This window comes from Geotrypetes seraphini, chromosome 1 (assembly GCF_902459505.1).
Source record: "Geotrypetes seraphini chromosome 1, aGeoSer1.1, whole genome shotgun sequence".
In the NCBI taxonomy this organism is placed as follows: domain Eukaryota; kingdom Metazoa; phylum Chordata; class Amphibia; order Gymnophiona; family Dermophiidae; genus Geotrypetes; species Geotrypetes seraphini.
In genome coordinates, this window is record NC_047084.1 from 20,027,113 (window position 1) to 20,042,551 (window position 15,439).

General features: G+C 43.7%; 1 protein-coding gene across 6 annotated transcripts in view; it reads right to left on the reverse strand.

Annotated features, from left to right (window-relative positions):
• The window catches only part of RASGRF2 (Ras protein specific guanine nucleotide releasing factor 2), a 422,861-nt gene that overhangs the window by 156,235 nt on the left and 251,187 nt on the right, over nucleotides 1–15,439 (reverse strand). For all 6 annotated transcript variants that reach the window (XM_033924793.1, XM_033924646.1, XM_033924482.1 and 3 more), the window contains exons 12-13: nucleotides 13,448–13,584; nucleotides 7,475–7,557 (exon numbers count right to left, since the gene is read on the reverse strand). In XM_033924793.1, coding sequence (XP_033780684.1) covers nucleotides 7,475–7,557; nucleotides 13,448–13,584 — 220 coding nt within the window. The remainder of the gene's footprint in view (nucleotides 1–7,474; nucleotides 7,558–13,447; nucleotides 13,585–15,439) is intronic.

A 15,439-nucleotide genomic window follows, 5' to 3' on the forward strand; every position in this document is an offset into this window, starting at 1 on the left:
GGGACCGATGTGAGGCTTACCGGCCTATAGTTTCCCGGGTCGCCCCTCGAACCCTTCTTGAAGATGGGCGTGACATTAGCTATTTTCCAGTCCTCCGGGATCTCTCCAGTTTTTAGGGATAGGTTGCATATTTGCTGAAGTGTTTCTGCTATTTCATTCCTTAATTCCTTGAGCACCCTTGGGTGAATGCTATCCGGACCTGGCGACTTGTCGCTCTTTAGCTTGTCTATCTGCCTGAGGACATCCTCCTGGCTCACCTCTAATTTGACCAGCTTGTTATCTTGATCTCCATTTTCTATTTCCTCTGGTTCCGGAATGTTGGATGTGTCCTCCCTCGTGAAGACTGACGTAAAGAAGTCATTTAACTTGTCAGCTATTTCTTTTTCCTCCCTCACTACTCCCTTTCTATCCCCATCATCCAAGGGCCCCACTTCCTCCCTCGCTGGTTGCTTCCCCTTTATGTACCTGAAGAATGATTTGAAATTTTTTGCCTCTCCCGCTAGTCTCTCTTCATATTCCCTCTTTGCTCTCCTAACCACTCGGTGGCACTCCTTCTGGCTTTCCTTGTGTTCCTTTTGGTTGGCCTGCGTTTGATCCTGTTTCCATTTTTTGAACGATGCTTTCTTGTTACTGATCGCCTTTTTTACAGCTGCCGTTATCCATGCTGGGTTCTTTATTCGATTTTTCTTGCACTCTTTTCTGAACCTGGGGACGTACAGGTTCTGTGCTTCGTGCACCGTACGCTTGAGCAGGGTCCAGGCGCTTTCTACGGACTCTACCTTCCTTGTGCTGCCGTTGAGTTTCTTCCCCACCATTTTCCTCATTGCATCATAATTCCCTTTTCTGAAGTTGAGCGCTGTTGTTGTGGTTCTTTTCACCCTGGATGATCCCAGTTCTAGTCTGCACTGGATCATGTTGTGATCGCTGTTTCCCAGTGGGTCTAATACCGCTACTTCCTTTGCAGGTCCCCCCAGTCCACTGAAGATTAGATCAAGAGTAGCTTCTCCTCGTGTAGGTTCCATGACCAGCTGTTCCAGGAAGCAGTCCCTCGTGGCTTCCAGGAATTTGGTCTCTCTCTCGCAACTTGAGTGCCCGATACTCCAGTCTATCCCAGGGTAGTTGAAGTCTCCCATCACCACCACACTTCCATTCTTGCATACCTGCCGCAGTTCCGTCTCCAGGTCCCGGTCGATTTCTTCCGATTGGCCAGGCGGACGATAGTATAGACCCAATTTGATGTCTGCTCCAGATCCTCCTGGTAGCTTAACCCATATTGATTCCAAGCCTTCCGACCTTACTGCTGTTTCCATTTTGGTTGAGGGTATGGAGTCTTTTATGTATAGCGCTATTCCTCCACCCTTCTTGTGTGTCCTGTCTCTCCTGTAAAGTTTGTACCCTGGTATGACCACATCCCATTTATTATCATCAGCCCACCACGTTTCTGTGATTCCAATTATGTCCAGGGCTTTTTGACTGGCTATAATTTCCAGCTCTCCCATTTTGGCCCTGAGGCTCCTCGCATTTGTGTAGAGGCAATATAGGTCCTGATTTGTCACCCGCCCTGCTGTTTTCTTTCCATGGCTCGGCGCTCCCACCTGGCTTGCCTTTACTCGGTCATCTACCTCCCGTGGCGTGTCCGTTTTGCCCCCATCCAGTATCTCCTTTTTTGGATGGTCCTCTTGCTCCCATTGTTCTCTTTCAACCATGCCTGTTAGGCTCGTTTGTGCACTGGGCCCCTGCATTGCATCTGTGGGCCTTTTTTCTGAAGATTTCCACTCAACCCTTTTGTTTAAAAGTTCCCTCCCAGTCCCTTTGTCCAAAAAGTCCCTCTCAGCCCCTTTGTCCAAGAGTTCCCACTCGGTCCCTTTGCCCAAAAGTGTCCCCTCAGTCCCTTTATCCAAGAAGCCTCTCATAGTCCCTTTGCCCAAAAATTTTCTCTCAGTCCCTTTGTCCAAAAGATCCCAATCGGTCCCAAGCTCTCTTTTGCAATGTCCTTGTTCGGTATCATTTTTTGATACCAATGTCCGGTGTGTCGAGGCCAGATCGACTTCCGGCTTTCCCCTTCTCTTCAGTTTAAAGCTAGGTCTATGGCGTTTTGGATGTTTCTTGCCAGCTGCCTCGTCCCAGCTGTGCTCAGGTGCAGTCCATCTCTCTTGTAGAGCTTGTTCTTCCCCAAGAAGGTCGTCCAGTTTCGAACAAAGTGGAATCCCTCCTCCTCGCACCATCTCCTCAGCCATCCGTTCATTACTTGTAGTTCGCTCTGTCTTCTTGTGTCTGCTCTCGGTACTGGTAGGATCTCCGAGAAGGCTATCCTATTTGATCTCAGCTTCAGTTTCCGCCCCAGGATCCTGAACTGCTCAGTCAGTGTAGTCCGGTTGAAATTTTTCCTGCTGACGTCGTTGGTTCCAATGTGGATTACAACTGCCGTCTCCTCTGTCTCGGCTCCCTCCAGGATTCTATCAATTCTGCTGATGACGTCCGTTGTTCTTGCCCCCGGGAGACATGTCACTAGTCGGTCCTCCCTTCCTCCGGCAATGTGACTGTCCACTTCTCGCAGGATTGAGTCTCCTACTACAACAGCAGATTTCCCCTTCCTCAGATGTCTCTCTGGTCTCAGGTCCGTGTCCTCCGGGCTCTGCTGGATCTCCGCTGGTCCTTCCGCCAGGTCCTGTTGGGTACCATCATCTGCATTTTCAGACCCTACGCTAGGTCCCACTCCCATGGTGTTTGTTGGTTCCTGACCTCCAGCTGCCGGTTCCCGTCTGATACGCTGGTGGTCCTGTGCCTCTGCCATCTGCCAGGCCTCCTCTATGTACTTCTCGAGCTCTCTGACTTGTTCTGAGATGTGGCTCTCTCTGGTAGTCTCCTCTGTTTCCCCACACTGTTCCTCTATTGAGCAGAGTCCCTCCAGCTCCTGGACTCTAACCTGCAGCCTTCCGACCTCCCTCTTCAGGCTATCCAGTTCCTGGCATCGATTGCATATGTATGCCCGCTTCCCAAAGGGGAGGTAGTCATACATATGACATGCGATGCAGTATACTGGGTAGCCCTGCTGGATTCCTGCAGCCTCCATTTCTCTGTTTTCTTTCCTGTGTTCTGTAAGAGAAGAGAGAGAAAGAGAATGAGAATGAATCGCGAATAAATTTGAGAAAATGTACCTCAGGAATTTCTCTACTGGGCTGCCTGTGCTCCTGGCTCCTTCTTAAGGCTCCTCCGCAAAGGCGCTCCCGCTAAGGCGAGCGCCTTTGCCGCTCGCCTTCGCCGCGCGCCGAACGGCTGCACGCCGTTGGCTCCCTGCCTTTTAAGGGGGAGCCCGGCTGAAGTCGCTGATGCGATGTGGGTGGGCGGAGCTAGCTCTCGCCCGCCTCTGGCTCACCGCGTCCCCCTCGCCTTTCTCCTCTCCTGCTCGCTGCCGCTGGAATCGGCAGCGAGCCCTGTAGCTTCTGCCCTCGCCTGCCTGCCTCCTCTCCTGGCCGCGGCTCCCTGCCTTTTAAGGGGGAGCCCGGCTGAAGTCGCTGACGCGATGTGGGTGGGCGGAGCTAGCTAGCTAGTTGAAAAGACAGCAACTTACTGTCTAGCTCCTGTTCTCATCACAGCAAAAGGTGTTGCAGCAGGGAAAGAGAATGCCAGTCTCCTGTTCCAATGTCACTCCCCACCTCTCCCCTTCCTGCTCTCTTACATACTCCTTTTTCCACTCCTTCCTTTCTTGTACTCTCCTCTTTCTCATGTACCCTTCCTTTTCTTCTCTCCTCTCCCTACTCCTCCAAGCTAATTATCTTTGCTTGCAGCAGCCAATTCTTCAAGTGGCGGAGCCTAGTCTTCCTAACACTGCTTCTTCAGCTTCCCTGCCACCAGTTCCTGCAAATTTTTAGGCGTCGGGACCTGGCTATCTATTTATCTCGGCAGTATTTCTTCCTCCACCATCACTGTTCTTTGCCAATTCCCTGCCACCTTGATCTTATATCATGGGTTCTGGCTTCCCACTAACAGCACTGATCACCATTCTCTAATCCCTATGTATTCCATATATTTATTTGTATAAGTTGTAGAGAAAAAGTATTGTCTGATTCTTGCTGAGTAAGTGGAACCAATGTTTCAGCCATTGTGCTGTGGCTTTCTTCAGGATATGTTGTGAGGTCTGCAGTTTGTCTTTATATATAGTGGGTTCTCAAACCTTATTGGTTGGGGTTTAAGATGGGTGGTTTCCTTAGGAAGGAAAGAGATTTTGGAGGGAAAGTTCATTGGTCACAATTTTAAATTCTGGCATGATTGAAGCTGTTAATTCATCAGGACAGTTTTGTCTCTGGAGGGGAGAGAAATTTACACAGTTCACATTCTAAAATTTTGGGAGGGGAGAAGATGTTCATCCTTGGCACATCTTTTTTGCGCTAAAATGTGTTGTTTTTTTTTAAATCAGTGATTGTCATGTTTTGTTTAGAATGAGCCCTTTGTCTCCACTGAAGTTATTAGGGTGTCTTGCTATCTCTATTGCCTCTGATTCTTCTTGGCCACAAATGATCTTCTTTCTCCAAGATTTTTATGTCCTCAAATCTAATCTGAGATTAGTATGAAGGGCTACAGCTGATTTTTCCAAGTTTCAGAGATTGTGATGTCTCTCATGCTCTTTGTAGCTTTCCTTCACAGTTTCTCCAATGTGTACTTGGTCATAACATGGAATTTCATACACTCCAGAGATTTGGAGCAGAGGTAGCTGGTCTTTGACATGTGTGAGTCTGAATACAAGTTTCTGAGGTGTACTGTATGCTGTTTTGATGTTGTTCTTCTTTTAGCAGTTTTCCTATGTGATCTGTCACCCCTTGGAGTTTTTGTTCTGTCTGGGGTTGTCATCTGATTGTTGGTTGTTTTTGATTTTGTGCATTAGGTTATCGATAAATTTTATGGATTGAGAAGTGGCCCTTCTGCTGTAGCTATTAGCTAAGAATGTGTCCCAGAGGGAGGTGGTTTTTTTTTTTTTCTAAAGTCCAGGTTGCAAACTCCTAGCATTCTGTCAATAATGTATGTAGGGCACCTCTTTTTGTGGCCAGATAGTGGTAGGACTCTATATGTAGAGGAAAGGCTACATCAGCATAAGAGGCACCACAAGTTCTGCAACATGGAAAGTCAGTTGTACTTTGGCAAAACCAGATACACCATAGAGGAAAGGCTACAAGAGAATAAGAGAAATCACAAGCTCAGCAACATGGAAAAATCAGCTCTAGCACTTCATACTAAGGTAACTGGTCATAAATTAGATTTGAGAACATAAAAATCTTGGAGAAAGATCATGGGTGGCCGAGAAGAAACAAAGAAGCAATAGAGATAGTAAGACACCCTAATAAATTCAATGGAGACAAAGGACACTTTCTAAACAAAAAGTAGCAACTGCTCATTCAAAAGAAATTTAGCGTAAAAAGGACTGTTGCCAAGGACAAATGTCTTCTTCCCCCCACCATAGTTTTAGAATATGACCTACAGAAATTCCATCCCCCTCCAGAGGCAGAATTCTCCCTATGACTCTGTCAGAATTCAAATTTGTGACCAACTGACTTTCCCACCACAAATTCAAATTTATGACCAATGGACTTTGCCAAAATCTCTTTCTTCAGTGAAATCACTTACCATAAACTTCAGCCAATCAGGTTTGATAACCCACTATATATAGATATGCAATGCCACCATACTTCTGCAGTGAAAATTATCTAAATATATTTAAAACAAATCTTAAAACATTCCTTTTCAAAGATACCTATCAAAAAGGCATTAAAGAACCTAATAAAGGGAAATAAAAACCTACTAAACAGATAAACGCTTTTAAGAAGCGATATCCCTATCTTCCTCTTGTTTTATTCCTTCCCTCTTTCCTCCCTTTTATTTTTATTTACACAATTTAATAAAAATTTCCTTCCCCCCCAGCACCTCCCATCTCTAATAAGTCTCAATATTTCCTGGTCCTTGTCTTTACCACCCCCTCCCCACACACACACACACACTTTATTTTATTTAAATTTTAAGTTATATTAGATTTTTTTTAACTTTTATTATTGTAAACCGTCCAAATACACGTGATGGTCGGTATATCAAGCTATAAATAAACTTGAAACTTGATATATATATATATCCTCTATAATAAAATCCTAAGCGCGCATGCGCACTTAGAACGGCGTATTTCCTGACAGTGTGCTGTGTACCTCCGTGCCAAATTCCATTTTCGAACACGGAGGAAGGGAACACGCCGGCGACTCCCCCCTCCCACCCTCACTCACCGCCAGACAAACCGCTGCTGCTGCTGCTGCTCCATAGGCGTCTGTAATGCACCCCTGCCAGTATCTAGTTCTCCCCATCCTCCCTCTCGCCTGCTCACCCGCCCGCCGCATTTAACTTCTTAGAAAAGTGCTGCGCTGCGCCATGCTGAGCCTGGCCTCGCCGTCTTCTCTCCACTGTGGCCCGCCCTCTCTGACAACTTCCTGTTTCCGCTAGGGCTGGCCGCAGTGGACAGAAGACGCCGAGACCAGCAACAGTGCGGCACAGTGCTTTTCTATGAAGTTAAACACAGTGGAATAAAATAGTAACATAATTCTCAGCCACAGACCTTTGTTGTACAATTACGAACAACCTGAGCTCAGCCCTGGCTATTACCAAGTACAGACCAATGTTATGGGAGGGTTTAAAGCTAAAATTTGGGCAGGTTTTTTTTTTTCTTTGTTTTTAACAGCTGCAGATTAATTATAGACAGCAAAGTTTGCTATTTTCTATACAGCAACAAATATCTAAATAGTCTGTTGGACAATTTTGAAGAGAGAAATGTGTATAAGAGCAGACTGTTAAAACAGATGTTTAAAAGAGTAAATTTAAACAGTTTTAAAAAGAGCAGTTAATAAGACAGAAAATAAGACTTTTTTTGTTTTTTTAAATAAAAAGAGACCAAAAGGGAAAGGAGAAGGCCTACAGCTGGACAACAGGAGCAGGAAAGAGGTGCTGCTGGACAGGGGGGGAGGTAAAAGGAAGAGAGAAGGCCTACTGCTAGACAGGGGGAGCAGGGAAGAGGTGCTGCTGGACATGGGGGAGGTAAAAGGAAAGGAGAAGGGCTACTGCTGGACAGGGGGAGCAGGCAAGGGGTGGTGGACAGCCAAGGAGAGAGACAGAAAGCAGCCAAGGAGAGAGAAAGAAAGACAGACACACACACCTATTCTAGCACCTGTTAATGTAACGGGCTTAAAGACTAGTGTATATATATGCTGTGAGGTCTACAGTTTGTGTGTGTGTGGACAGTGGGGGGTGGTGTGTATATATATATATACTAGTATATATATATATATATATACTAGTCTTTAAGCCCGTTACATTAACGGGTGCTAGAATAGGTGTGTGTGTCTGTCTGTCTGAAATAAAAAGAGCTCTTGCCAAGCAAGTTGCATCATAGGCTGTAATAATGAAAATGTAATGATTCTGCACTTTAAAAATCCCATGTACTCACCTGATCATGTGGGGCACAGTAACTTTAGAATTTTCTTCAAATACATTTGTCATCAAACCATTGCATCTTATGTTATCTATACACTGTAAAAAAAACAAAGAAATTAAATTATTTAAGCTCAAGACAAATATACATGTACTTTTGTTCTTTCCAAAGATGACTACAAAAATTTGATAATGATCAGGGAAAAATCTTTTCTGTGTAGTGGGTATGAACTGATTTCCAATACTGCATTGTGTGACTGAATTATCAAAGGTTCTTTTTTAGGAACATTGATAACCCCTCCCCCCCCAAATAAAATTTCAATTAAAAAAACCCCACAAAATTAAACATGAACATAAGAACATAAGAAGTGCCTCCGCTGGGTCAGACCAGAGGTCCATCGTGCCCAGCAGTATGTTCATGCGGCGGCCCAACAGGTCCTGGACCTGTGTAGTAGTCCTCTATCTATACCCCTCTATCCCCTTTTCCTTCAGAAAATTGTCCAATCCCTTCTTGAACCCTAATACCGTATTCTGTCCTATCACACCCTCTGGAAGCGCATTCCAGGTGTCCACCACCCGTTGGGTGAAGGAAAACTTCCTAGCATTGTTTTTGATTCTGTCCCCTTTCAACTTTTCCAAATGCCCTCTGGTTCTTGTAGTTTTCGAAAATTTGAAGAATCTGTCCCTCTCTACTTTCTCTATACCCTTCATGATTATTCTGTGTGTGTCTCTCGTGTCTCTATCCTCCCCCCATCCAGCAGTACATACTCCCTCTCTCCTCCCCATCTAGCATTAGCTCATCTCTCTTCACCCCCATCCAGTATTATACGCTTTCTCTCCTCTACATCTAGTATTAACTCATCCCTCTTCATCCCCATCTAACATTACCCTGTGTTGTCTCTCTCTTCTGCCCCATCCAGCGTTACCTTACCTCTCTTTTCGCCCATCCAGCATTACCCTGTTGTCTCTCTCTCTCTGTTTCCCCCAATTTAGCATCACATGCTCTACTTCCCTCCCACTCACCCTCTTGTAGTCTTCCCTAGTTGACAGGACAGAAACAGTTATTAATAAAAGCAATATGAAGAGACATGGAACCAGTCTCTTATATGTGCTGCTACTAACTCTATCAGTCATGGCCTGACAATGCCATAAATTTACTTCAGCAATAGTGTGAACAGAAAAATGGTCTTAGACATGTTCACATTGGTTTTACTGCTGCTGCCAACCTAGGAAGACAACAGGCTCTGAAGCAGTGGGACAGAGAGAACATCATATTGGCAACCCTGCTTATGTAATCTTGAGAAATGCATGAGAGAGCCTACAATTCAGAGAGACTCTTCTCGCAGATGTAATAGCTATCAGAAACACTGTCTTGATCATGAGATCCAGAAGAGAAGCTTCCTGCCAAGGTTCAAAGGGAACCTTACTGAGCCCTTTAAGGACCAAATTGAGAATCCAGGATGGGAAGGGCGATCTCACCGGAGGATGCAATCAAAGAGCCCCCCTTTAAGAATTTTGCTATATCTGGATGCAAGGCCAGAGAGACCTTGTTTCCATGAGCTCTGAAGCAGGAGAGAGCTTCAACCTGGACTTTCAATGATGCAGCCACCAATCCCTTCTCAAGGCCTGCCTGTGAGAATGTGAGAATTTTTGAAATCAGAGCTTTCAAAGGCTCCACATTGTCTTTGGCACCCCAGTGCTGAAACAATTTCCAGGCCTTAGCACAGGCTGAGATGGATGAAAGCTTTTTAGCTCTAAGGACTATGACCACTTCCAAGTAACCTTTCCTCACTAGGGCTGCCTGCTCAAGTGCCATGTCATAAGCTCATACTGTTCTGGATTTTCTATGGGTACTGGACAGATCCATGTGAACTGTCAACCTGAGACTCTTGTCCCTCTGCAGCCAAGGCCTTTGGGCCCAGTCCAGCGCCACTAAGCCCGGGTGACTCACAATCCTGTGAATAACCCACCCCATCATGGGCCATGGGGGAAATATGTACAAGAGCCCTGTCCTCAGCCATGGTTGAACTAATGCATCCAACCCTGTGCTCTTGGGATTGAATCTTCGGCTGTGGAAGCAATCCACCTTTTTGTTCACCACTCAGGCCATAAGGTCCAAACAATGCAGTCAAACACCTGTGAAGACAGCAACCACTCCCTCGAGTCCAGCATAGAAACATAGAAATAGACGGCAGATAAGGGCCACGGCCCATCCAGTCTGCCCACCCTAATGACCCTCCCCTACCTTTACTTAGCGAATAGAACCCACGTGTCGATCCCATTTGGCCTTAAAATCAGGGACGCTGCTGGCCTCAATCACCTGCAGTGGAAGACTATTCCAACGATCAGCCACCCTTTCAGTGAAAAATAATTTCCTGGTGTCACCTCGTAGTTTCTGCTGGTTAAGGAAGTTGTTTTGAATGTTCTCCACTCCTGCTGCATGGGCTGTGAAGATTGCCTGCAGGTGGGCCTCCATGCATCGTGAAGGTTGATCCTGGGCTGTATAACTTTCGGTTATACATGCTGTAAGACTAAGTCTAAGCTGGCCCACGTCCCGCCCAACTCCCGCCCTCGACACTCCTCCTGAAATGCCCAGTTTAGCTTTGGTCGTTCAGCGGCACTATGAAGGCCTAGGTCGTTTAGCAATATGTCCAAAACCTGTTTTTCTTATTGGCACTTGGACGTATTTGGACAATGTTCGTCCAAGTGCTGACTTAGGCTGGTTTTTGGACATTTATCTCATTTGATTATGAGCCCCTAATCGTCTGAGCCTTTCTTGGGCACTATGAAGTATATTGAGCATCTGCCCAAGCCTGATTCTTCATCTGGTATGGGCTCTATGGCATGAATATCCAAGAGTCTCTTTAACGTTGCTTGTAAACTGATTGCCTTTTCTGGCCATCCGGATGGCAAATCTACAAAAAGGTTGGAGAGAGGGTGAGTGAACTTGATCTTGTTCGTGGACGCTGCTTAGCTGACCATCCAGGGCAAACCTGGCATAATAGAGGTAGAAAGGGCTGAGGAGTCCATCCCTATCAATTTTAAGCAAAATTGAGTGGTTTTGAGGCAAATAGAGGCTTTTTAAAAATCAGGAAATTCAAGTTGGCTGCTGCAGTTGCAATTCTGCCACATAAAACTGAAAAATCAAAAAAATGTCAAAAAATGGTTTCTAGAGGTAAAGGACCCTATCCCTGGTCCCAGAAACCTCCATAACCACAAAATTCAGACCTCCCTCTGCTTTTCCCCATAGGCTATAATAGCCTTACTTACAATGCCATGTGAAGCCTGTCTGTATCATCTCAGAGCTTATAGCTGGGAAGCTGGAAAAAACTGTGCGACAGAGGGAGAAAAACCACAGTTGGTTCTGATAAAGCCCAAATAGTCAGATATGGAGCCAAACAGCCTGTGCTCAAGCTGATAAATCAGGGATATGAGCAAGCTACTGGTGAATGGACCCCGAGCTCCAATAATATTAAAGCAGGTGTACCCAAGGGCTGATCCTGCTTCCACTGCACAACTCTGCATCTTCTCTCAGACAGAGATCCCACCATATGGGAACCTCTGGACATGAAAGCCTCAAATTTCAGATGTGAACCTTGCAGAGCAGATCAGAAAGACACCTTCTGAACTTGCTTGCAGAAGGGAAAACTGAGAGTTAATATGTAATAATGACTTCCATGTTTACTGTAAGACACAGTTCCACATACTTCCTGCTCCCTTTCACTTTAGTTGTTTAACATGGGAATTACTCCATGTTGTCAAAGTGCCATGTAGAAACATAAAAACATGATGGCAGATAAAAGCCAAACAGACCATCCAGTCTGCCAATTTGTGCAGCATCCCCTATCTCCTCCTCTCCCTAAGAGATCCCACATACCTGTCCCATGTTTCCTTGAATTCACAGTCTTTTTCTCTCTACCACTTCCACCGGGAGACTATTCCATGCATTTACCACCCTTTCTGTAAAATAATATTGCCAATCACCTTTTAACTTCATCCTATGCTCTCTCATTCCGGAGTTTTCCTTCATTTGAGAAATACTTACCTCTTGTACACTAATGCTACGGAGATATTTAAATGTCTAAGTGCTTTGAAAATGAGCCCCATATTTAGCACCCCTCTCATATCCAACTGTTTGGTCACCCAGTCAAAGAAATCAATTAAATTTGTCTAACAAGACCTGCCTCTCATAAAACCATGCTGCCTTGGGTCCTGTAGTCTATTTGATTCTAGAAATCTCGCTGTCAAACTCTAAAGAAGCATTGAAAAGATGAGACAACGGAGTCACTAGAACCTCTCCGAGTTTCTTGAATTATCCTCAGATATATCTCATCAGGCCCATTGCTTTGTCAATTTTTAATTTAACTAGCTACCTACAAATACAGTCTTCTGAGAATCTCTCCTGATCTAACACACATCCATTTCATTTATTTTCTGCGGTCCCATCCCCGGTCTTTAATTTGTGAAAATAGAACAGAAATTATTGTTAAGCAGTTCAGACGTATCCTAATCAGTTTCCATATATTTGTCCTCTTCACTCTTGAGCCTCACAATGCCATTTTGACACTTCCTCTTATCACTTACATATCTAAAAAATGTCTTGTCCCTTAGTTTACTGTATTGGCTCATTTCTTCTACTTGCATCTTTGCTTTTCTGATAGCTTTTCCAGCTTCTCATAGCTTTTCCACATATTTTTGCCTGTCTTTCTTTTTCCATGACGCTATGTAATTTATAAAAGCTAACCTTTTTTCTCTTGTCCTTTCAGCTACTACATTTGAGAACCAAAGTGGCCTTCTTTTTCTTTTACCTTTAGGTACTTTTCTAACATAAAGGTCTGTCACCTTTAAAATACAGTAACTTTCAGTTTTGCCCATTGCTGTTCTACTTCCTTTAGCTGTTACCATCTAATTATCTCCTCCTTGAGGTATTCCCCTATCGTGACAAAGTTAGTTATTTTGAAGTCTAGAACCTTCAAAATTGAATAAATTATTTCCTCTTGCATCTTAAGATTGAACCACACCATTCAATGACCACTAGATGCTAAATGATCGCCCACTATAACATCAGAAACACTTTCCCCATTTATAAGCACCAGGTGCAGAATAGGTCTATCCCATGTGGGCTCTGTAACTAACTGCTAGAACAACTTTTCTTGTAGTAAATCCAAGATCTCCTTGCTTCTAGAGTACCTGCAGCAGGAATGGCCCAATCAATGTCTGGCATATCACCTCCTCGAGGTGAAATTATTAAAAAATAGGAGGTGGAGGTACCGTGGGGCAAATGAAGAATTTTTCCCTGCGAACATAATTTGTTTGCCGGGTTGTCTGATACCCCTATAGGTCCTCTTTTATACTTCTCTCTCTCTTTTGTGACTCTGGGATATTTTGGTATTGACAGCTGGCATATCACCTATCAGTAGTACTTCTCCTTTCATAACTATCTTGTGAATGTATTCAATTAAATCTTTGTCCATTTTTTCTGACTATAAAAGAGGTCTGTATATCACACAAACTAAATACATTTAACGTTCCCTCTTTCCAGATTAACCCAGTGTGCTTCTTCTTTGTCCCATATGTCCTGCAATTCTGTCACTTTAATATTATTCTTATCATATAATGCCACTCATGCACCCTTTTTGCCTACCCTGTAAACTATTATTGTGGACCTATGCTGTTAGTGTGCAATTATTCCTTTATTAAACTACTAATGCATTTTATCCTCCCCCCTTTACAAAACCATAGCATGGTTTTTAGTGCCGGCCACAGCGGTAACAGCTTTGACACTCATAGGAATTCTATGAGCGTCAGAGCAATTACCACCACAGCTGGCACTAAAAACCGTATTACAGTTTTGTAAAAAGGGAGAGGGGGGGTAGTAAATAGGCCCTAAGTGACAAGGCTGTGGTTAACTCTGAACAAGTAAGAACCTTAGTGATAGGGTGGAAAGACCTAGCAGAGAAAGACATAACAAGCAAATGACTAAGCTTACTTGACTTATATCACTTGTCCAAGCAGCTTTCTCCTGTCGTGAAGGGGCTAGCAGGACTACTGTGAAGGAAGGTGCATCAGCTGGTTCTGCCACTATCTTGAAATCTAGATGTCCAAACACCTGACCTGATCCTTTTGCTAAAAACAAAGACATGACACAGGATTTCAAAGGAAGGTATGATCCTTCAAGGATATAACTGTCTTAGCAGGCACACTGGTGTCAATGAGTATTGAATAAACTTGGATTAAACATTTAGCCCTGGACAACTTTTCAGATTATGTAAAATGCAAGATGTATTAATTTGATGCACTGCATGTCATAAGAGAACAATGGCAAAGATGTGGCACTTGTTTACTATTTTAGGTTCAAACAATTTTTATTGATGCAAACACAGCAAATACAACACCAGCGTACCCCAAAGGTGCACAGTACAAATAATAATGCATCATATACAATAATAGAACAAGTATATACAAAAAAGAGTAACATCAACCAAACTCTCTCCCCTTCCTTCTCTAGATAGGGCAAGTGAGATTAATGAGGGTGGAAAGGTACTTTACTATTTTAAATGGCGTTCTTTTCGTTTCTTGTTTTTATATATTTTGTACACCGTGCTGTTGATAAATCGAAGTGCAATTAAAATTTTCAATAAACAAACATACTAAGCTAGTTGCTACAGAAAATATAATTTAAATCTTTTGAGTGACCTTCCTAAAGATTGCTATTTCCAATACTTACATTTAAGGTACTTCATTGCCTCCAGCATGACAAGAGCCGAGTTAATTTTCTGTAGATTGGGTGAATGGAGAAGTGTGTCTTATGTTATCTAAGTTAACTGGTACAGCCACTCAATGTCATAGGCTGCTCAAATTGCAAATAAATGCCTATGGGAAGCATAGGAGTGTGGGAAATAGAGTTGCATTATAAACTAGACTCCAAAACAATGGGAAAAGCTGTGGGCTTCTTTGCTAAAAATCTCAATATCATCCCTAACTCAATCATATTTTGTTACCCTCACTAGACTCCAATCAAAATGTCTAAAATCCAGTGCATTTCTTCTGTGAACTGTTGAACTCTCTCACATATGTTGTATGACTGTATTTACATGTAATTGTATTAGGAGGCAACATGGTACTGTATTTTTTTTATACTACCTGTTCAAGATCAGCTGTCATATAAAGAAAAACTGTCTTACCTGATAATTTTCTTTCCTTTAGTCAATGACACTATTCTGCATAATTGCGTATTATCCATTCCTATCAACATGTTGAGGTGGAGAAAACTGAATTCTACCAGTGATATCACCGGTATAAGCTAGGGTGCTCCCTGGAACAATCCAGCATATATCTGCCCAATGAGAAGGTTCCTTTTGTAATGTGTCCATGCCCTATCAACCAGTGCAGCTACAATCAAGTAAACAAAACACACAGAGTCGCACTCACTACCCTGCATATAGCAATATCACAAGGACCCTATGTTGCTGTCCATCTGAATAAGAATTTTTTAAACTGAAAAAAAATCACAGAACACTCCCCAAAGCCCGGGCTGAGATCTTCAAAATGTAGGATTGCAGGAAAGGAATAAAGCCAAGCAAGATATAATTTCTTCTTCCTTCACTTTAGCTCCACTGTTCTACACAACTGGGATGTACTGAAGCAGATCTATTGAGTGCAGGAAGACAAGGCCTCCCCCAAATATTAGATCTGCCAAAGTCCAAATATACTCTGGCCAGCATATCTAATCTGTAGTGCTTAGCAAAGGAATGGAATGACAACAAGTTGCCACCTGTCACCAGCCAGGGTCCACTCTAACCTTACGGTGGCCCTCCACCAGGTGGCAGTAAAAGAAAATGAGGCATGCTTCAGCAAGAAGGCTGAAGTCCTACAGGGGGTAAAACACTGAGCACTCCTTCTTTCAGATAACCCAGACACCATAAAGGTATAAAAACAGTATAAAAACACCAAAGAGTTTAGTTTCAAAAATGAAAAAACA